At 35.8% G+C, this 23,686-nt stretch overlaps 2 protein-coding genes across 2 annotated transcripts; one reads left to right on the top strand and one right to left on the bottom strand.

Moving 5' to 3' along the window:
* Nucleotides 1-13,384: 13,384 nt before the first annotated feature.
* LOC115709311 (GDSL esterase/lipase At5g03820) lies at nt 13,385-15,656 on the top strand. Its single transcript, XM_030637386.2, has 5 exons — nt 13,385-13,924; nt 14,009-14,139; nt 14,236-14,469; nt 14,823-15,075; nt 15,240-15,656. Exons 1-5 carry the CDS (start codon nt 13,681-13,683, stop codon nt 15,431-15,433), a joined length of 1,056 nt encoding a protein of 351 aa, XP_030493246.2. The 5' UTR covers nt 13,385-13,680; the 3' UTR covers nt 15,434-15,656.
* Nucleotides 14,647-23,567, bottom strand: LOC115709310 (E3 ubiquitin-protein ligase UPL7). Its single transcript, XM_030637385.2, has 15 exons — nt 23,439-23,567; nt 23,152-23,274; nt 22,390-22,630; nt 21,235-21,827; nt 19,484-20,482; nt 19,049-19,383; nt 18,592-18,870; nt 18,187-18,439; nt 17,501-17,671; nt 17,334-17,426; nt 16,612-16,719; nt 16,381-16,497; nt 16,059-16,148; nt 15,819-15,913; nt 14,647-15,092 (listed from the first exon to the last, which is right to left on the bottom strand). The coding sequence occupies exons 1-14, from the start codon at nt 23,460-23,462 to the stop codon at nt 15,830-15,832; spliced, it is 3,510 nt and encodes a 1,169-aa protein (XP_030493245.2). The 5' UTR covers nt 23,463-23,567; the 3' UTR covers nt 14,647-15,092; nt 15,819-15,829.
* Nucleotides 23,568-23,686: the final 119 nt, after the last annotated feature.

Raw genomic sequence — 23,686 nt, 5'->3', positions numbered from 1 at the left:
AAAGATAATACTATTTTTTTAAAAAAAAAATTAAAAAAAATCTAATTAAATTAGAGATAAATAAAAAATAAAATTTAAATTGTTTTTTCTTTTCGTATAAAATTTCTTGTTGTACGCTTCTTCTTATTATAAAATTATATATTAATTTAAGCTATAAATTAAAAAAAAAATAATAAATCTCAAATTCTTCAATATTACCTGTTCAAAAAAGCATGTCCATTGTACGTACTCAAAAAAAAAAAACATGTCCATCAATGAAAAAAGATAAGAATTAGAAATGAAATTGAACGTAATCTCAACATAAAAAGTTATTATCAAACTTTCCTCTGCAAGTTGTTTTCCTTCACAATTTTGTTTTGATAGCTACAAATATTAACATTCTCCCCAAAGAAACGAAAATGCACCTCACTAAAATGTTGACTTTTTACTCCGGCCGGCCGCCACTCCCCACGATCGCCACCGCAGCTCCGTTCAACAACCATATAATATAGTGATCCGAGAGCAAAGTATACCGTTCGATCGTCCGTACTGATCCCGAAACCTCTTCCAAACACGTACGGTGTTGTGTTCATCGTCAAGATCATTAATTTTGGGTCCGTCCTGGCCGCCTTGGATCTTCATGGAATTGGAACTTGAACACAAACTCTTCTTCTCCTTCCAGAAAATGCTTTGGTTCCGATCTCCAATCATGCCGCGCGCCGATCACCCTTCTCCACCATTGTCCCTAGCTGATTCACTGATCATCCACTAGCTAGTATTACTGCTACCAACTGATTGCTTCCTCGATCGATATTATTATCATTTAATATTTGGTTGATTTTTGTGTTTTAATTGTTTGATGCATCTATGGCTTCCTCGATTTATATTGTATAGGCTTTGGAATTGGATAAAGTGTTAATGTGCATAAAAACAACCCTTTCCCGTGATCTGCCTTATGTAAATTTATGTTTTATTCCTTAAGTCAATTTTTATTTTATATTAGTGATCTTATTAATTATTCCATTTATTCTTACCATATATATTATTTTTTTTCTTGTGAGAGATAATCAATTGTCGAAGCTTTCAATTACTAATTGGAATTTAGTTTTCAATGTTATTCTTAGTTTCTTTTTTGTTTCTAATGGCTTTCAATGCATTTTTTTCGTTAAAACTTTTAATGTCAAGTGCATTTCTTATTATTTTATTTATTTTTGGCACAAATCTTTGAAAAGAGTAAAGATCGGACTACCTCTAGTAAATGACGATTTTTGTGTTCGGCCACACCATTTTGTTATGGTGTGCCTACACAAGAACTTTGATGAACAATCTCATTGAATTGCACATAAGATCCAAGTAAAAAATTGAAGAAATCACGAGCATTGTCGATTTTTAACACTTGAATGTTTGTTTGGAATTAAGTTTGGATCATTTTTTGGAAATTTTGAAAAATATGACTTATTTCAAATTTTTCTTTCATGAGAAATGTCCAACTTAGGCAGCTGTGATCATCAACTAGTAATAAAAACCAACGTGCCCCACTGATATTTTAAATTTTGGATGGTCCTCATATATCCTCGTGAATAAGTGAGAATGGATGAGAGGGTTGATGTCTTGATGAGGTCTTGGAATGAAAGAGTGACGAGAATGCTTAGAGAATTGACAAATATCACACCTGAGAGACTGAGGATTTATATTGACAAATAGGGATGGGAATAAGTGTTTAAGATATACAAAATTTGGATGACCTAGACAGTAATGTCATAACATGATAGTACTGATTTTATTGGACTGATTTACTGAGGAAAGATATTGACCTTGGGAGAAACAACAACGATTTTCATGGTTAAACATGGGGTTGTCGATTTTTAGCAAATACAAGCCCTTACTGAACTCAACATAGCCAATCATCTTCCCCGATTCCACATCTTGAAAAACACAAAACTTAGCAATAAACTTAACTTCACAATTAAGATTAGTACTCAATTTTCTTACAAAAAGTAATTTGCAATCAAGCTTTGGAACGTAAAAGACAGAATTTAAGACAAGACTTGGTGAGATTGTTATAGTTCCAATTCCATCAATTCTTAAACACGAACCATCTGTTATGCGAACGATACTTTCATGAGAGTACTTACTTAGAAAAGAAAATAGTGATCTATCACCTGTCATATGGTCAGAAGCACCAGAATCCACAATCCAAGGATCATGAGGATTGAGGAGTTTGAATAACTTGAAGTGCATGAGTATTGCATTGTCTTGTGACTAAAGAGACGGCTCTTAATGAGTTTTGTTCTGCCATGGAGAGAGAGAGACAACAAGACAAAACAAGTATAGAATCCCAGAGAAGACCAACAGAGAGACACAACGTCGAAAAAACATCGTTGGAGTCGGAGAAGAGCCAGAGATGAAGAAACTTGAGAGAGAGATGATGCGAAAAATGCCGTTGGAGACTGCCACGCACATCCACGCGCTGGCGCGCGGAGAAAGTCTTAGCGGATGGAGGTGGTGCATGGGACCCACGCACAGCTCAGATGGACACCGAATTTTTGGGTTTTGGCGAACAGAGGTGGGACAAGTTCCGTGGGATGGAGGTGAGAATAGAAAACTCTTTTTAATTAGTTTTCTAAGATAGAGCCTCCAAACCCTAATTTAAGAAAGGAAAGGATGAGAAAAATAATATGCTTTGAGAAGCTTTTACATGCTCTAATACCATGAAGCAAAATGAAAGAAAATAATTTTTATTTTCTGAAGATATATTTTAGTATATACAATATGGTATATATAATATAATGTGAACACCTAGTAAATGAAAAAAAATATTAAATATAAATTTATAATTAATTTACAGGTAGCTTGATTTCCTACATGTTTTATATATGTCGTATCGTAAATTTCGGCTTTGTCGCAAGCCATGCCTTTTGAGCTAGTTTATTTGTGCTTACTTATTATATTTTTTTATTTCTCGTGTTGTGTCGCGCTTAAGTACATATTTTTCATGTCATGTCATGTTGAAATTATTTTTTTCGTACCTAGTCGTGCTCGTAGCTTATAGACTAGTGCTAATTTCGTGTCGTGTCAAAAAATTCAGCATGTATTTATCACACTATGCATCTTAAATTAAAAAGCAAAAGTGTTACCAAACGGCACCCCAACTTTTTTATGATATACTTTTTTTTTATGTATTAAGATTATAGGTTTTTGGTTCTTTTTTACATTTTTTGAATTTTTTTATGCTACATTTTTGTAAAAAATATATCAAATACCACATTTTATCTTTTTTTTTAAACAATACCACATTTTATCTTTCTTCCTTCAATATTTAATAAAGTTGAATTAAAAAATATTATCATTTATGTTTTTTTTTTTTGGTAAAAAATAATAAATATAATAACTTTTCATCCATGGATACTCTGCTTCACCAAGATCTTCACTTGAGAATACTCCTGTACTCCGCCATAGCCGAAGTTCTAAGCTTTTCTTCTCTTCTCTATTGAAAATATCTTATTAGCAGTAATGAACTAGCTTTTGTTATATAGGTTTAATAATATACATGATGTGTGAAGAGTATGGCATATTTCCACCATCTAAGCTAATTGGATTTTATAGAAAATAAATAAATAAAATTAGAGATCTCAAGTTCTAAATTCGAGTATAGAAAAATAACAATAAAAAAAATATATTATTTTATATAATTAAGTAGATAAAAGATTATCCAATACAAAATAAACACTCTAAATTTAGTGTACCAATTTCTTGAGAGAATTGGATACATTAACTAGACCTACAAATTTACGACACATAGGACATGTTTGCTTACGTTCAACCCAATTCCTTATACATGATATATGAAATTTATGCTTGCATTTTTGCAAAACTGCGATCGTTCTATAACTTTCATATCCTTCCAGACAGATAGCACATCTGTCTTCTATTTGGTCTAATTTTATATGGTTCTTTTTTTGAATCCTTTCTTCTTGTACCGTCCTCGAAATATAATTCACGTTGTCGGTTGTATCTTCTTCTTCCTCTCCTCTTTCTCTTTTCTACACAGAATAGTTTAGGAATTCTCCATATTATTTTAAGAATTTCTGAAAAATATGAAAAAAACAATAGTAAACAATGGACGAAAGTAGAGACTAAAGAAGGTTGGTTTGATCGTCGGAGTAAATCCATGTTTAGAATTTTTTAAGTTAATATGATTTTATGTTTTCGTATGGAGTATTTATAAGTGAATAATATGTTTTCCTATTTATAAGTGAATTATACTTATTTTTTTAAAAGGATAATACTATTTTTTTTTAAAAAAAAAAATTAAAAGAAAATCTAATAAAATTAGAAATAAATAAAAAATAAAATTTAAATTGTTTTTTCTCTTCGAATAAAATTTTTTTGGCTTTTCTTATTATAAAATTATTTATCAATTTAATTTTAAATTAAAAAAAAATAATAAATCTCAAATTCTTCAATATTACCTGTTCAAAAAAAACATGTCCACCATGAATGAAAAAAAGATAAGAATTAAAAATGAAATTGAAGGTAACCTCATCATCAAAAGAAACGAAAATTCACGTCACTAAAATGTTGTCTTTATTATACTGATCTCTCTTTTCACTCCCGCCGCCACTCAAGCTCCGTTGAACAACCATATAATATAGTGATCCGAGAGCAAATCGGTCGTCCGTACTGATCCCGAAACCTCTTCCAAACACGGTCTTGTGTTCATCGTCAAGATCAATTTTGGGTCCGTCCTGGCCTTGGATCTTCATGGAATTGGAACTTGAAGACAAACTCTTCTCCTCCTTCCAGAAAATGCTTTGGTTCCGATCTCCCATTGTGCCGCCATTTTCCATAGCTGATTCACTGATGATCCACTAGTTAGTATTACTGCTAGCTACCAACTGATTGCTTCCTCAATGGATTTTATTACCATCAATTATTTGCTTTTCAGTGAGAAAGAAATTAGTACTGGTATGTACTCCCGTAAACATTTAATATTTGTTTGATTTTTCTGTTTTAATTGTTTGATCTATATTGTTATTGGCTTTGGAATTGGGTAAGTGTTAATGTGCATTAAAACAACCCTTTCCCGTGATCTGCCTTATGTAAATTTATGTTTTATTCCTTAAGTCAATTTTTATTTTATATTATTCATCTTATTAATTATTCCATTTATTCTTACCATATTTATTATTTTTTTAATCAATTGTCAACGCTTATGATTACTTATTATTGGGATTTAGTTTTCAATGTTATTCTTTTTTTTTTTTGAATAAAAGTTTCATTAAAATCAGGCCTCAGCCTGAACAATGTCACACAAGAAAGAAGGAGCATTCAGCTCATTAAACATTCGATCTGACGATAAATAAGAGGCCCTAGCAACACAATGGGCAGCCTTATTTGCAGAACGATTAACAAAAGAGACAAGGACATTATTTAAAGTAGATAAAATAGTACGACAGTCCTCAACTAACAATCCAAATTGAGATGGCATATGAACTGAACTATTAATTGCTTGAACTACAACCAAAGCATCAGACTCAAGAACCACCGCATCCCACCCTTTGCGCTTTATCCAACTAAGCGCCTCCTTGATACCAATCACCTCAACAATCTCCGCAGACACACAACCCCATCTACTCCCAGAGATAGCTTCAATAAGCCTACCATGACTATCACGAGCAACACAACCAAAACCGAATTTTTGTTGAGTTTCAAAAGTGGCACCATCAACATTTACCTTGACCGTAAAGACATCAGGTTTACGCCAATTATTATTGTTCGAAACACCCCCCGTAGCAAACATAGCAGTAGGAGCTTCAAACTTTGTAATTTTCCATTGGCCAAGGACATGTTTTGCTGATTTAACCACCTCCAAAGCAGTTCGGTTTTTACTTTGCCATTGCACTTCATTTCGAGTATTCCAAATACTCCAACACAACATGGCAGCTTCACAAGCTATAGTCTCACTGCCGGCAGCAAGAATGTCAAAAAACCAGTCACAAAACTCAGCATTTGTACCATTAGCTGACTGGTTTATCGATGATAAAGCCCAGCATGACCGTGAGAAAGAACAGTCCACCAACACATGGACAATTGTCTCCACATGCATATTACACAAAGGACATAAAAGATCAACATTAACATGTTTTGAATGGAGTTGTACCTTTGTTGGGAGGCAACCAGAGCAAGCTTTCCAAAGAAAGTGATGAACCTTTGAGGGCACGGGCAGCTTCCAAAGCTTCTTCCAAAAATTATCATCTTGCATGAATAACCAATTTCCTCTCGATGCTTGGAGAAACTTGTAGGCACTTTTAACTGAGTAGAAACCCGAAGATTCCATATTCCAATACCAACCATCAGCAGCCCGAGATTGACTAAGTTGAATACTTCTTATTAAATTGACATCCCGTTCTTCAAACATATCATTAAGAAGCTCAACATCCCAAGAACGCTCCCCCGTTATCATCAAACTAGCCACATATTGATCCACAAGGCCCGGATTAGAGGACAAAACAAAAGGATTAGAGTCATTGGGTAACCAAGGATCATGTAATATGCTAACCGTGTTACCATTAGCAATAGCTCGTCGAGCTCCTTGTTTTACAAGATCTTGAGCTGCCCAAATACTTCGCCAAATAAAACTTGGGTTTTGTCCTAGTTCAGCATTCAGAAAAGAGCCATGAGGAAAGTACCTTGCTTTGTAAATTCTCGCCACTAGAGATTCTTCCATAGTAAGCAAGCGCCAACCTTGTTTGCCCAAGAAAGAAAGATTATAGTCACGGAGGTCGCGAAAGCCAAGACCACCAATATCTTTATGTTGACAAAGTTTCTTCCAACTTATCCAACTCACTCCCCTACTAGAAGAATTTGATTGGGACTTCCACCAAAACTTCGCCATCATTCCTTCAAGGCTCGAACAAATTTCTTGGGTTAAAAGAAAAACACTCATTGCATAGCTTGGTAAGGCTTGCGCTACTGACTTAATCAAGACTTCTTTGCCAGCTTTTGATAAAAACTTAGTCTCCCAGCTAAAAATCTTCTTCTTCATCTTATCCTTCAAAAAACCCAGAATAGCATTCTTATTTTTCCCCATGATACAAGGAAGCCCCAGATAAAAACTATCATCAGAAGCCGCATTTAACTGCATGAGACCACAAAGTCGATCCCTCACAGCCGATGCAACATTTTTGCTAAAGAAAACAGATGATTTAGCAAAATTTACCTGCTGTCCCGAAGCTGACTCATATTGTTGAAGAAGCCGAAGAACATTTTGAGCTTCATTGTCATTGGCCTTACAGAATACATAACTATCATCAGCAAAAAGCATATGAGACACCACAGGAGCACCCCTAGCCACACGACAACCAGTCAACCAGTGTTGTCGCTCAAAATGTTTCAATAACAAAGAGAGACCCTCCGCACAAATCAAGAACAAGTAAGGCGACAATGGATCTCCTTGTCGCAACCCTCTGGTAGGAAGAATAGGCCCCATAGAATGGCCCCCATGAGTAATATTGTATGAAACTGAAGTAACACAGGACATGATTAAGTGAACCCAATGGCAATGAAAGCCCATTCGAAGCAACATATTCTCAATAAAGTTCCACTCAACTCTGTCATATGCTTTACTCATATCAAGCTTGAGAGCCATAAAACCATCCTTCCCAACTCGCTTCCTTTTCAAATAGTGCATAATCTCAAAAGCAACCATTATATTATCCGATATCAATCGACCCGGGAGAAAAGCACTTTGATGATTAGAAATTACCACAGGCAAAACATCTTTAAAACGATTCGCTAAGACCTTCGAAATGATTTTATAAAGCACATTACATAGGGATATAGGCCTCAAATCAGACATAGACTCCGGATGTTTTTTCTTAGGAATAAGCACAATATTAGTATGATTTAACTCTCTTGGAAAAGAACCAATAACAAAGAAATTCTTAACAAGAGTGATAAGATCATTACTTACAGTGCTCCAACATTTTTGATAGAACCCCGGGGTCATTCCATCAGGACCCGGAGACTTGTCGGGATGCATTTGGAAGAGAGCACGACGGACCTCCTCATCCGTAACCGGTTCCAACAACCGATTGTTGTGTTCACTAGTGACAGCCGAAGGAACACACTGAAGAACAACATCATCATGCACGGCATTGGCAGTGAATAGCGAAGAAAAATAGTCCACCATAACCGAAGGAAGACTTCCATTCCAATCCACCCAAACGCCATTTGCATCTTTCAACCTTTGTATCGAATTTCTGCGTCTTCTAGAAGAAGCCGAAGCATGAAAATATTTAGAATTACTATCCCCTTCACGCAACCAAAGTTGCTTGCTTCGTTGTTTCCAGAATATCTCTCGTTGCAAAAGCACCTTATTCAGCTTAGCCGAAGCATTGTTAAAGTTCTCAAGAGACATAGCATCACGCCCCTGTTTCCAACGTTGCACTTCCAACTTACATTCTTTAATTCTCTTAGGAAAATTCCCTGAATAATCCTTTCCCCACCGCCCAAGAACCTCACCACAATTCTTAACCTTTGCCATAATTCCACTCGATGCCTCATTCCCCCAACAACTTTTGACAATCTCAAAAAACAATGGTTCTTTCAACCAAGCATTTTCAAAGCGAAACACATGATTTTTAGCAACCACCACTTCATTAACCATTACCAAATTTAAAGGAGTGTGATCCGAAGTAGATACTTCAAGATTAAAAAGTTTGGCTAAAGGAAAGAAATCTAACCATGATTGGTTGACCAAAGCACGATCAATACGAACTTCCACCCATTCCGGCTTGCCACGGCTCCTTTCCCAAGTGTATGGGTATCCATACAACTCAAGATCATGTAGTCCACAGTCCACCAAAGTGTCATTAAAACCCTCTACTAACCATCGGGGATAAGGGTTACCACCCTTTTTGTCCTCTTGGGAAGTAACATTATTAAGATCACCAATTATACACCAAGGCAAAGTAGACTTACTTTTCAGCTCCCGAATTAAATCCCAAGTTCGTTTCCGCAAGTTTCGATTTGGTTCACCATACATTCCCGTCATCCGCCAATGACCTTGATCAAAACCACATATTACCACATCAATGTAAGACACCCCATACTCTAGAACTTGAACATCCTCCTCATCCCGCCACAAAAGAGCAACCCCACCACTCTTTCCTTGACAATCTACGGCCAAAGCTCCCTCGAACCCAATCGCCACCCGAACCTTCTCCACTACCTCTTTCTTCGCAAGTGTTTCACATAAAAATAAAAAATTGGGTTTCTTTTGGACCACAAGATCCTTCAAGAATTGTTGAGCCCATGGGTTCCCAAGCCCATGGCAATTCCAAGAGATAATACTCATGATGATGGGTGGGCCTGCACACCAAGGCCCACCTGTGAATCGTTTTTTGTCCCAACAAGCCCATCATCTCCACTTACATTCTTAGCCGAAGCTACCTCTTCACCATGCAGTGCCACGTCACCATGCACTCCACCCATCCTTGTACGTCGCCTCTTACTCTCCAACAAAACAACCAAATCTTCATCATCATTACTCTCCTCATCAGAAGCCAAACTTTCCATACATATTACTTTCTTCTTTTGCCCACTTTCCATACATATTTCTTTCTTCTTTTGTCTCCCTAAGATCATGGGATCATGATCACCACTATGGTCAACACAATCAACATCCATGATCTTAGGAGAAGCATTAACCTCAAGATTCTCACCATCCCGTCGATCGGCACGGCCTCCAGCCACCACGCCACCATCAAACTCAGTCCGAAGCCATTGAGAGCCCACCCGATAGTTTTTCCTCCTCATATCCGCACGCATCGCTGCCCCATACGGCTTGACCATTTGCTCCACAGGTTGTTCGAATCTTTTCGGACATGAACGCTCCGAGTGGCCAATGATTCCACACACAAAGCAAAAAGTAGGGAGATGTTCATATTTAAAGTTTGCCCAAATCCATTCTCCATTCTCCTTACAAAGCTTCATTCTTCTCTTTAGAGGCTTAGCAATATCAATCGTTGTACGAACACGTAAGTATTCACGCCAAATGCCACTGAAATTCTTTGGATCGGATTTGATATATGTGCCCACATAACCGCCAGCACTACGAACCACTTTCTCAAGCATGAAACCCGATTTTAAATCATGTATTTGAACCCAAAAATCAATCTTATGTAGCGGCACTACCTTCGGATCTTCACCTTTTTTCAGTCTATGAAACACAAGCGGACATCGATTAAATGTCCAAGGGCTGCCATCGATGACAGTTTGAACATCAATTTCATGAAAGAATTGAAATAGATATCTATTCGGGCCCAATTCTTTGATGAAAACGCCCTTGCCAGGTTGCCAAAGTGAGGCCATCAAGTGCCTCATCGCATCAAAGTCCACCGGCCTTCCCGTAAGAAACCTCCCAACCAAACACCACCGGTCATCAAATAAAACATCCTCAGCCTCATCCTCCCCCCCAATCAAGACTCCTTCCTCCTCATCATCCAAGCTTATCTGAGCGTATTGCTCGTTCAAATCGAAATCATGTTGACTACTAGACGCCATGAGAATCAAGAGACAAAAGAAAAAAAACCTTAAAAACTTGAGAGAACTTTTACCAACATGTCATACGACAAGACTTAGGAACATAATTAAAATTTTAATTTTTTAATTACTTTGGTGTCACCAATTATAGTTGGCTCATAAAAGGTCATGCCTAGATTATGCCTTTTCCCTCCAAGTATTACTTTTGCTCCCTTCAATGTTATTCTTAGTTTCTTTTTTGTTTCTAATGGCTTTCAATGCCTTTTTGCATTTCTTATTATTTTATTTATTTTTGGCACAAATCTTTTACCCCAAAATCTTTTTGAAACATGGGATGAGAAGAGTAAAGATCGGACTACCTCTAGTAAATGACGATTTTTGCGTTCGGCCACACCATTTTGTTGTGGTGTGTCTACACAAGAACTTTGATGAACAATCCCATTGAATTGCACATAAGATCCAAGTACAAAATTGAACAAGTCACGAGCATTGTCGATTTTTAACACTTGAATGTTTGTTTGGAATTAAGTTTGGATCATTTTGTGGAAATTTTGAAAAATATGACTTATTTCAAATTTTTCTTTCATGAGAAATGTCCAACTTAGGCAGCTGTGATCATCAACAAGTAATAAAAACCAACGTGCCCCACTGATATTTTAAATTTTGGATGGTCCCCATGTATCCCCGTGAATAAGTGAGAACGGGTGAGAGGGTTGATGAGGTCTTGGAATGAAAGAGTGACAAGAATGCTTAGAGAATTAACAAATATCACACCTGAGAGACTGAGGATTTTATATTGACAAATAGGGATGGGAATAAGTGTTTAAGATATACAAAATTTGGATGACCTAGACAGTAATGTCATAACATGATAGTACTGATTTTATTGGATTGATTTACTGAGGAAAGAGATTGACCTTGGGAGAAACAACAACGATGGGGTTGTCGATTTTTAGCAGATACAAGCCCTTACTGAACTCAACATAGCCAATCATCTTCCCAGATTCCACATCTTGAAAAACACAAAACTTAGCAACAAACTTAACTTCACAATTAAGATCACTACTCAATTTGCTTACAAAAAGTAAATTGTAATCAAGCTTTGGAACGTAAAAGAAGGAATTTAAGACAAGACTTGGTGAGATTGTTATAGTTCCAATTCCATCAATTCTTAAACACGAACCATCTCTTATGCAAACAGTACTTTCATGAGAGTACTTACTTAGAAAAAAAAAATGATCTATCACCTGTCATATGGTCAGAAGTACCAAAATCTATAATCCAAGGATCATGAGGAGTAGGGATACACATTTCCCCCACGGGGATGGGCCCCGCGAGGACCCGCCTCTAATGGGACAGGGATTCCCCGTCTTAATGGGAAACTCCTTTTAATTAGTTTTCTAAGATATAGCCTCCAAACCCTAATTTTAAAAAATGAAAGGATGAGGAAAATAATATGCTTTGAGAAGCTTTTACATGCTCTAATACCATGAAGCAAAATGAGAGAAAATAATTTTTATTTTCTAATGATATATTCTAGTATATACAAAGAGTATATATAATGCAATCTGAACACCTAGTAAATAAAAAAAAATATTAAATATAAATTTATAATTTATTTACAGGTAGCTTGATTTTCTACATGTTTTATATATGTCGTATCACAAATTTCGGCTTTGTCGCAAGCCATGTCTTTTGAGCTAGTTTATTTGTGCTTACTTATTATATTTTTTATATTTCTCGTGTTGTATCGTGCTTAAGTACATATTTTTCATGTCATGTCATGCTGAAACTATTTTTTTCGTACCTAGTCGTGCTCGTATCTTATAGACTAGTGCTAATTTCGTGTCGTGTCAAACAATTCAGTATGTATTTATAACACTATGCATCTAGAATTGCGTTTTGTTTTGATCTTTTGTTTTTGTTGTCAGCTGTGATTATTTTAGTATACTTTTGTTCTTGCCTATTTTTTAGTATGTGTTCTGAATTTACAACTATAACTAATCTGATCATAAAGCAGAAGTAACTAGAAAACGTGATTAATCCTTTGATTTACCAGCTCTCTACCTAATGCTCTAACACTTTTTTTACTTTTATAACAATTATTTTATTAGAAATAGAAATTTCTCGACTCATAAACTAGAAACATAATCATTCCAGTGGGTTTTCAAGTGCCATTAATTTCTGAACCCCACCACCAAAACCAAAGTGGAAGATAGAACAATAAGTGAAACCACCAAGCAAATTCATCATACCCCATTAAGGCAAGCTGAGTAAAGAAGACGATGGACACGTGTCCAACTGGGTCTTCCTTGTTTGTAATTAGCACTCTCAACCCAAAGCTGAAAAAGGTTTTCTTTTTTCTTCAATACAATCTACGAGGAGCTCCATTTACTCCACTTACTGACACTGTTCTCATAAAGGATTTGCCAGTTTAATTCAGTCTACCAAACCCCAACTTTTCAATAGTGTTTATAATAATGTCTAATAAAGAGGATAGTAAGTACATAGATTGTCTGCAACATAGTCTATATAGCTAATTGTATTAGTGGAATAGTGAATCATTAGATCTCATAATTTTTTCACATTCTAATTTGGGAAATTACTACTTAATTCCAAGTAAAACTTTTGTTTGTTTGTATGGTTTTGCATTGCACATTTCATTTGGATACATATTAGAGAACAAATTGCTTATGACACGGCATAGAGTAGACTATATGAGATTGTGATATATATGCCAAAGATGTGAGATGATACTGAGAAGCACCAACTTTCTTGAAGGTCTAATGCTTTAACAAAAATCGTTTGTATATATGCACCCACCTCTTAAAAACAGATAACAAAAACACAAGCATTGACATTAAAAAGAAAATTATATTAACACTTGGTTAACAAAAGACTGATAAAAAAAGACAAATATCACAATTTCTTTTTTGGGGTGTAAAAATGCCCCATTGCCTGAAACTAAACAGCTTTATTGGAACCATAATAATAATATCTTCAACTTTGACCATTTATATACATTTGTAAAATCTACCACCTTAAATAATTCCCTCCTTCCCACCTGCATTTTCTCATATTCATTCACTCAACTTTGTATTTTTCTCTCTCTATATCTTACTATTGGGTTGTGCTTTTGAAGAAAGGAAAAAAATGAGATTCTTAAGTGGACTGTTCTTGGGTTCTTTGGCCATTGTTGTCCTGTTTTTCTCAGTGACTAATGGAGACCCTTTTGTTCCTGGTTTGATGATCTTTGGGGACTCAGTGGTTGATGTTGGGAACAATAACAACCTTTATACTGTTGTCAAAGCAAACTTTCCTCCTTATGGGAGAGACTTTATTTCTCACAAACCAACTGGAAGGTTCTGTAATGGAAAGTTAGCCACAGACTTCACTGGTACCAGTTCATTTCAACTCTTTATTTTCTATGTAATGAGCTTTTGTTAGGTGTTATGTAAGCATTTTGAATATTTTCACACAGCTGAGTATCTTGGATTCACTTCATATCCACCAGCATACCTTAGCCAAGAAGCCAAGGGAAAGAACCTCTTGACTGGAGCCAACTTTGCCTCAGGAGCTTCTGGCTATTATGATGAAACAGCCCATTTATATGTAAGTTAAACACTAAGAAACAAAACTCTCTTTCTCTCTATATATACATATATGTATAAAAATTTGAGTCTTTTTTTTTTTCTTTGGGTTTTTTAGAGTGCCATTTCATTGACCCAGCAACTGAATTACTACAAGGAGTATCAGAAGAAAGTGGTGAATATGATAGGACAAAAGAGAGCCAATGCCTTGTTCTCTGGTTCAATACATCTTTTGAGTGCAGGGAGTAGTGATTTTATACAAAACTACTATATTGATCCCATTCTTTATGGAGCTTACACCCCTGATCAGTTCTCAGATAGGCTAATGAGTTCATACTCCACTTTCATTCAGGTCTCTTCTTCATATAATAATTCCATTTTTTTTTTTTTGGGTTATTGTGAAGAAACTATGATCAATAATCTAAACACCTTTTTTCTGGGTTCAACATGATACATTACTTGGTAAATTATTTGAATTTATGTAGATATTTGATTGGAAATATGTTGTAAGCAAAAGCAGTGTACATAATTTAGCGAAGTTTACTTACCAATGGCATGGCATATATTTATATATAATCAATCAATAAATCTCAAATTTACATGGGTAAAATCAAGTAAATACAAACAAGATAATAAGAATCAAATTTAGCTCAACTTGTTTGTTCAGAAGCATATTCATTCATAACATGAAAAGCATTGTGACAGACTCTGTACGGATTGGGAGCAAGGAGGATTGGCGTCACAAACTTACCGCCACTCGGATGTTTGCCAGCAGCCATCACCCTATTTGGCAGAGGAAGTAACCAGTGTGTCGCCAGGTTAAACAGAGACGCCTTTTCATTCAACAGAAAGTTAAATAGCACATCTGAAAGTCTGCGTAGGCTTCCTGGTCTCAAGCTTGTGGTCTTCGAAATTTATCAGCCTCTCTTAGATATGGTCACAAAGCCCTCGGATAACGGTAAGATGGTACCACGCCTGCTTTGGAATTATTAGTTAGCGAACCGAAGAAATCGGTCATTGTAAATAAAAGAGAGCAAGGTTTAGACAATCAATTGTAACTAATTAACTAAGCCAAACATTCCAGGGTAACTGATTTTTTCTCTTGGGGTACTCATGTAATAGGTTTCTTTGAATCAAGAAGAGCTTGCTGTGGAACAGGTACTCTAGAAACTTCACTGCTTTGCAACTCCAGGTCTATAGGGACATGTTCTAATGCTACCGGATATGTATTTTGGGACGGATTTCATCCCTCTGAAGCTGCAAATGAGGTCTTGGCCGGTGATCTACTTCAGCAAGGATTCGATCTCATCTCTTAAAGCTATTCCAGAGCTCAAAGAATTTGTCACTGCTAGGCCCTCATTGATATTTATATAAAGGCTTTGCAGTTATATATCAGTATTTACAAGCTGTAATTTCAGAGTTTAGTTTACATAGGGTGTAATGTATGCAAGCTTGTTACGAAAACAAAACTGTCAGTGATGTGTGTACTTGCCTTGGTACCTAACACGTTATGGATCTTTGCTTAATAAGATCTTCTTAGCATTATCAGTGTCAGAATTATTAAAAGATTGCAAAGACAACATGAAATGGAAGAAAATAGCAAAGAATATATTTTAAGCAACACAAAGTGACAGAGAATGGATACACCAACGATAATCCAAACTGTGCTGCGGACAAAATTTGAAAGGACAAAGGTTTCACCTGAAGTGGACCTAAGAAAGTTCAAATCCTGCATTTGAATTAATTGAATACAGAAGTTTCTCCCTCAAAGTGCTAGCACGTTTGTACGTTGGAAGCTGAAATATAAGAGGAAGGAAACATACACATTTTTAAATGGTAAGCCACTAATAGAGCTCCCTAATAACTACACAGCAGTATAAAAGACTAGTACAAATACTTTAAAAATGGGAAAGAGAGATAAGGAAACAAATCTACACGTACCTTGAGAGTATTGTAACATGTTGAGGCTGAAGGAAGCCGATCCACATCCTGTCCACCAATTGACGCCCATATAGGAACATTGCAGACAACCTATAAGACATCAATCAAATCGTTACTTCAGTTCTAAGCAAGTTCCTCAATTATTGTTCTTCTGTTGATTTTATTTCTTTAGTTGATAATTTTTTACTTTGTCTATTTAACAGCCAATTGAAACCATAAACATTCCTCCCCCGCTTTGCCACCATAAAAGATAATGGAGGGTAGACATGTATCTACAAAAATACATAAAAACCATGCATGCATGTAAAATCAAATATCACACCTTATGAATAGTGAAGGTAGGCTGCAGGTGCTTGAATCCAAGTAATGGAGGTCGAGAACAACTAGTTACAAATTTAAGAAGCATACAACGATCATTTGGTTCAAAACCTTTAAGTACCTGTGACATGAACAGAATAAAACTTATCAATGCACAGAAACAAGAATTATTAACTGCCATGAAATACCCGTAAAAACCACATAAAAGGTTCAGTAACTTAGAACGGATCAATACCTCCCAGAAGATTTTGATAGTTCGACTTCCCTCAGAATAACCACCAGTGTAACGTGTGTTTTTTCTTAAATCATCAATGTCAATATCGTAGTCTCCACCTGAAAGCAACTGCATAGTATATCTTAAATTAGCACATGACCAAGAAATAAATAAAAGCCGGATAAAGTTTCCAAATAATTTACACCATTATGACCAGAACAACATTAGAATGGAACTGTAAAAAGTAAAACTCATCAAGAAAGAAAATCAACAATATAACTATAAATTAAGTTGGACATTTGAGAATAAGACGGCTCCTTCTCTGATGTCCCAATCAAACTCACAGTTAAAGTAGCTCTCAACGTGTTCAGCAGGTTCTAGAACCTATTTTACATTAATCAATATCTTACCCCAGTCAAAATATATGATTTTAACATTAGAAGGGATAGACTGATAGTATAAACATACATTCATGCCATATATCCATTCGTCTATGAGAGCACAGCAACATCCCAAATATTTTATAGGCAGCAAGTTCAATAATGAAAAGTAAATCATGTTAATCAGCAAACTACCCGAACTTTAAAAAAAAGAATGAAGACTTGTAAATTTGAAAATTGAAGCATTTTCCCTTTGTAGTGCTGATTCGGCATGACTATTGCATTTTTACGCAGCAAGACACAAATGCTTCTGTATCAAACAGGTATATCACTGACAGACAACAGGTATAAAACATAACCTACCTGATTGAATTCGCGTGCATTGAATAATTTCAGCCAAAATGGTGATATGAGATCTGTTAATCCTCTGTAGAAAGCATTGGAAAAGGGAATTATCTGCAATAAAAGATAGAGCAGTTAAATATATCTCCAAGAAGTTTCCTTTGAGCAAGTTTTGCAGCATTACAGACCTGTCGGTTTAGTTTGTAATCTGCCATAGCATGAATGTACTGCATTTTGTTCTCATTTGTCACAGAAATATCCTTGCCACCAGGTTTAAGCTCGATAACATGCTGCTTACCAAAAGATTCTTCAATCACTGTGAAATCCAGAAAAAGATCCTTGACATCGTTGTCATAGTGCTGCACCAGTTAAGGATAAAAAATCATAATGTAAATTTTTTCCATTTTAAGCGAATATGTGAGGACCCTTTTCAAGCATGTAACCATTAATTTCAGTCTGTAATAAAAGCATGAATCAAATTTAATAAATAACAAAGCTGGATCAATAGAGCACTGACGGCATGATGAATGTAGATTCTCTATTTTTCTTTTTTCATTATTATATGAAAGATACAAATCGATACAAAATCAGACTGCAGTGATTTTTTTTATTTTATCTTTCAAAAAAAAAAAATCCACTCTCTAACTAAATAAAGCAAATAAAATGCGTTATAAGTCTTTCACATTGAATAACCAAATAGTTATTCAATATCTAACTTTATCCCACTGTTTTGCTCTCACCAACTCATGCAAAAGGTAGCCATTGACCTCATTCAGAAAGAAACTGCAACCTAGAACTTCGTGCTTTATCTTAATAATGATATTGATATATATAATTGATCTCTCAAAAAACGAGGCACCACAATATAATTTACCTTGACATACATAAGATTCCTGTACAGCTCTGGATCAAGAGTTGATAGCTCATCAAGAAAGCTATATCGGCCTAGTAGTTTTTGTACAAATACAAGAGAAAAGGAGTAATCTAGCAAAATTCCTTCATATAAAGCTTTTCCAACAACTCTTCCAAGGAATTCAATCATCTGGACTCCATTCCCGAGATATTTTGCAGATGCATTGGGGATTAAAAGTCTGTCTGAAGCTGAAGTTTGGGAGAATAGCCCGTACCTACCAAAAAGAAAGGCAAAAGTAAGAAGGGCTGACTGTGGGGTATAAAGCCAAATGTGAAAAGGTAAAGAAGAGATTAACTTCGAAATGTAACAAACAGCCAAATTATGTGACAAGACATAAATAGAAAGTAAAAGACCATTACAACATACTCAGGGGCAAAGGCTGCTTTTGATATATCAGTTAAAAACTCTTTAGATAATCCACCATAATCCAGGCCAGCCTCTGGAAGACCAGAATCACTCACAAATGAAACATGGATGGATGATTTTAATCTTGGCCCAAGGGAATTTAATTGTCTATAACCATCTTCAACTATATGACCTCGACGAACTACTATCCCAACTGATCGTGAAGGAGGTCCATCAACTTCACCAGCCATTTTTCGCGAGGCTTTGTCCATCTCAATGAACTCTCTAAACATCTCAACTCTGCCAAGTGACAAATCATTAAGAAATCATTGAGGTGGAAGTACCAACAAAATATTTTTGGAAGCATCCAATAAAAGTACTAAATTCTTCGCTTCAAATCTACACAAAATGCATTGAACCGACAGCTGCAAAACGCAGGAATAATGACGGTCGGGTATGTCAAGAAATAAGGGATTACCTTTCTTCAAATGGATATACGTGCGGAACAGTAGTTATAATAGACCGCGTACTTGGAAGAGTTGGAGCATCATCTGTTCTTGTATTAACAGACAAAACCTCGTGAGTTCTGGCAGCTACAGCAATTGGTGGCCGGCTCTTGGAAGCAGGTGAAAGCCACAGAACAGTGGGACAGAATTGGTGTCTGCAATCTCTTTCATACATTAAATGCAAGCATTTGATTGCAGAATCCATAAGGGATCTAGTCTGCTGCCCCATATTATGGCACAAACCATTATAGACGAAAGTATTAAGCATCGAGGCAATTCTCCGCTGCTGCTCAATCCTGAATGGAACCTAGGTCATGCAAAATGATCGCGTTAGTATTCATAATTTCAAACAAATATTGCATTTAGGGGAAATTATATGAATATATACACATAAACATCATACATACCTGTTTCTCGTAGAACTCTATATCATCCAATATCAACAGCAGATGTGAATAGGTAGCACAGAAAAGATGAAGCAGACAAGAGATATCTTTAGATATACCTTCTGGGCCATGCTTCAAAGGTTCTACATCCCATATATCATGAGGACCCTCGACAATGTGGCTATGGCTTGATGGATCATCAACCAAATTCGTACTATCAGCTCCCAACTGCGACTTTCCAGTAAACTTATGTAGCACGGTCACCCATTTATTGCCTTCATCCTTAATACTATGTTTTTGCCTTCTCTCAGAAAGTCCATCCTTTTTATTCCTTGAAGTTTTACTAGATGAAAGATCATGATTTTCAGTGGTTGGACCATCTACAGGAAAAAGGGCACTTTCCAAGGTTCCCCATAGGCTCACAAGAAAACCAGGAGTGAAAGATAGCATATTGAGAATATAATACTGTCCAACTGCTGGGTTCAAGAATGAAAAAATTCTAAGAAGATAACAATAAAAATATGCAACATCAAGAAATCCCAACTTCTGAGAGTGCAAATTGTTATGCGAAAAAGTCTCCAACCCTTGAGCACAATCATCTTTTCCAACTATTGCCAAAAGATCCATGAGATGCTGCTGTTGACAAACAGGCTTAAAGAGATCCATGTATGACACAATCAAGGAACCATGTCTTTCATCACTCATACCAAACTTTGTATCAGTGGGCATAACAGAATCTTCGTTATTACTTGGGATTTCTTGGTTCACATTTTTTATACTTCCAACATTATCAAGCCTAGCCAACAAGTCTTCAGCAAGAATGATAACTGCACGAACATACAACACACAGTCCAAACCTTGGTTGCACCATCCAGAATCAAGAGAACCATTCTCATTCGCTGTTGCAAGGCATATGATACTTGCAAGTGCCCAACCTACCGGTGGAATCACCTTCAGACAAAATGGAGCTTGTGACTGATTTATTTCAGAAATCTGATTCAGTATCTTCTCCTTCAAAATCTGCCATCACCTGTGATAGTTTGATCAGTTCCCACATGAATAAAAAATAACTACAAAAAAGAGTATTTTCTTTAGGACTCATAAGCCCACCATATTCAAACATAGGACTTCGGAAAGTCCACGTAAGCAAAATGATATATAGCAGCATGATACGTTGGCACATTTCCACATGTCACTGAGCAACCTAGATACCCAGTACAAGAACCTAAGATTAAAATCTAGGAATCAGATTAGCAAGCAATACAGCAAGCAAGGAGAAATAATATCTTCTCAAAGTAATCAATGAACGAAATTATTGACAAAAGCTTAAAGCAATAAAAAAAATCCTCTACATCAAATATGTTTATTAAAGCATAACATACCATTCATTGTGCCAGTATCTTTAAAAAAAATGTTTCTGTTAAATCAGATGTAAGGAAATCTAAATTGAGTTTTTTTTCCTTAAAAAAAAGGACAAGAAAATGACTCCAGTGATTGATCACGCCTAGGACAATAACTTGGTTAAAAAATTCTAAATAATCACCCATGAGGGTTAGGTTGTGCAGTTAGATCTGGGGTTTCCTCCCATAAGGTATCGTTATGTGGAACTGCCTAACAATTTGCTGGATTTTCTGCCTCCCAAAGATTGAACGTCTCAGAAAGAACGCATAGAAAGTTTCTAAGTATTAAATTCTCATCAGGGAAAAAAAACAATAAGAAAAACTTCAAGATGAAGTTCAGATAGATATGTTCAAATTTTATGAGTCTTTTACCAGTAAAATCCGTAAGCAAGGTGATAGAACAGATATGTGCTTCATAGCACGAACAAGAACAGCCGGCAATCGCTGCACCAGCCAAGGAATTGTAAGTAAGAAAACACAATACTTCTCAGCAAAAGAATCCACAGCTGACAGGCCAGGGCCGTCTACTTTAGAGTTTGTCACACGTAATGGCCGAAGAGCTAAAGTTATTGCACTTGCTGTAATAAGGAATTTATCATCTTTCTGCACTACATTCTCTATTTGAGAAGAAAAAGGAGTATCTAATGCGGTGATGTATCTTCTAACAGATATGTATAGACCACATTCACCAGCTCCCATAAATTGACCTAGATCTTTAACAGCTGTATCTGCTTCCTGGCAGTTGTCGCTGGTAATGTTCTTCCACCCTTTCAAATCAGTTAAATGAATGACAAGACGCATTGCTAAAGCAGTAACTGCAACAATTTCTTGATCCCGTACACAGCATTTATCAAACTCAGAAAGAATAAATAGGCAAAGAGAAATCAGTTTCCTTGACTCATAATTCCAGATCCTCCTCTCTTCTGGTGTACCAGTTGCCAGGGAGCAAAAGTTCTGTTTTGGATCTAGATAAGATAAAATATACAGAAGATAAGGTTGATTATTCAATAATGGAAATGGCTAAGAAACTACAAAGTCGGAGCCAACAAACAAACTAAAGAAATTGCTAAAAGAATATTAAAGTAATATTTCATTTTTCACTTTTCAGAGGAGACTGGAAAGGGAAAGGAGATATCTTGCTTCAATAATATTCTAAAAAGATCATGTGAGGCTAGACCAAGAGTAACATCAATTAACTTGATGCGTCACAAATAGGTGACTGAACTCTCAGGTAATGAACACACTAAATAGAATGCAAAATACATATAAATGTCACTACTAGCTTCAAGTTGACAAACTAGTCACTCACTATATTAACATAATAGCTAAAAAGGATCTACAGACAAAATAGAGACTCCAGAAGAGAACATGATTCAAAATTTGACTCTTTAGACATGAAATCATGCAGCTAACTATGTAAGTAAGCACATAAATCCTTTACCATTATAATCAAATTTCCAGAACAAGATCAAACAAAAAAAAAAATATTAAAAATGTGATACAGGAACAAATGGAAAACTGACATACCAGAAGAGTTCACACTTTCCAAGAGAATTTTGAAGCATCTATGCATACAGTTTATCTCCCTGGTTTGAATCCCCTTGTGCGGAGTTGCTAAACAACTAATGAAGAAGAGAAAAGGCCTTAAAACACTGCACGATATCTGTGTCCGTGTCAACGAACCAACATAGTCCTCGTAGTTCTTGTCCCAATCTTCTTGAAGCTGCAAAGCCACTTTTAAAGTAACAATGTAACTTCTCCAGACTCTCTGAAATAATTACAAAAGGAAACGATCAGAGTTAGGCTGTTTCTGTTCCAAAGTCAACTCAAGGATAGAGAAGAGAGGTTGAACTCCACTGAATCTCGCTTCCAGGAGTCTCCAGATACAGGAACTCCTCATTTCAGCTATAATAAAAGGATATTAAATGTTTAAAAACAGATAACCCATTATACTCAAATCCCAAATCATGAACTGTGCTCTCAATCTTCCATTGCCTCTAATCATTATAGCACAGAATCAGAAGTTATAATGTTCTAATACAAAACATTCTCAATAAACAAAATGGTATCTGGAATAGCAACTTCTACAACTCTTCACTCTCCCATGTCATAATATGGCACTTTTTTCTTCTTATTCAAAATTTTATAGTACACCAAACAGAACCCAAAAAATCAAAAAACGTATCGAACAAAATCTTCAATAAATTTGACACAATCCCAAAGATTAAAAATAATCCAACAATAAGAAAAATTCCACATTCCATATTCCATATTCCACATTCCATATACCTGAACGAATATGGCAGCTGCTGTAGCTCGTTTCGCATAATGGCGAAGCTCTCTTTCTTGAGAAACCTTTTGAAGAAGAGCATCTCTCGTTATCTCTTTCGCACTGGCTCCCCTCAAGGACACCTAATTGATCACAACAACAAGGAACAACTCTCAGATATTGAGTTAGAAATCGTTAATTTCGGAGAAAATTGAAGCTTAAATAGTAGAAATTTAAAGAATACCAAAACAAGTTAATCGGAAAGCAAGAGAATAATTTTGTCAGAAATGGGAAAGGGAGTAAAAACCTGATGCTTGCGAGGTTCATCCATGAGGAACCGAGTCGATCTTCCTTTGTCGTTTCGAAACTGGAGGAAGTAGAATCTGATTCGATTAAAATATTTTAGTTGAGTTTTTTTATATCTATTTTAAATATAATCTATTTTATATCATCTTTCATTATATTTACTTTTTTTTTTTAATAAATTTTTAGAATTTTTTTATTTTTACATTTTAAAATTATTTTTTTATATATTTTTATGAAATTCTTATAACA

This window comes from Cannabis sativa, chromosome 3 (assembly GCF_029168945.1).
Source record: "Cannabis sativa cultivar Pink pepper isolate KNU-18-1 chromosome 3, ASM2916894v1, whole genome shotgun sequence".
In the NCBI taxonomy this organism is placed as follows: Eukaryota; Viridiplantae; Streptophyta; class Magnoliopsida; order Rosales; family Cannabaceae; genus Cannabis; species Cannabis sativa.
The sequence above is the reverse complement of the archived record's forward strand: the minus strand, read 5'-3'. Positions and strand labels throughout refer to the sequence as shown.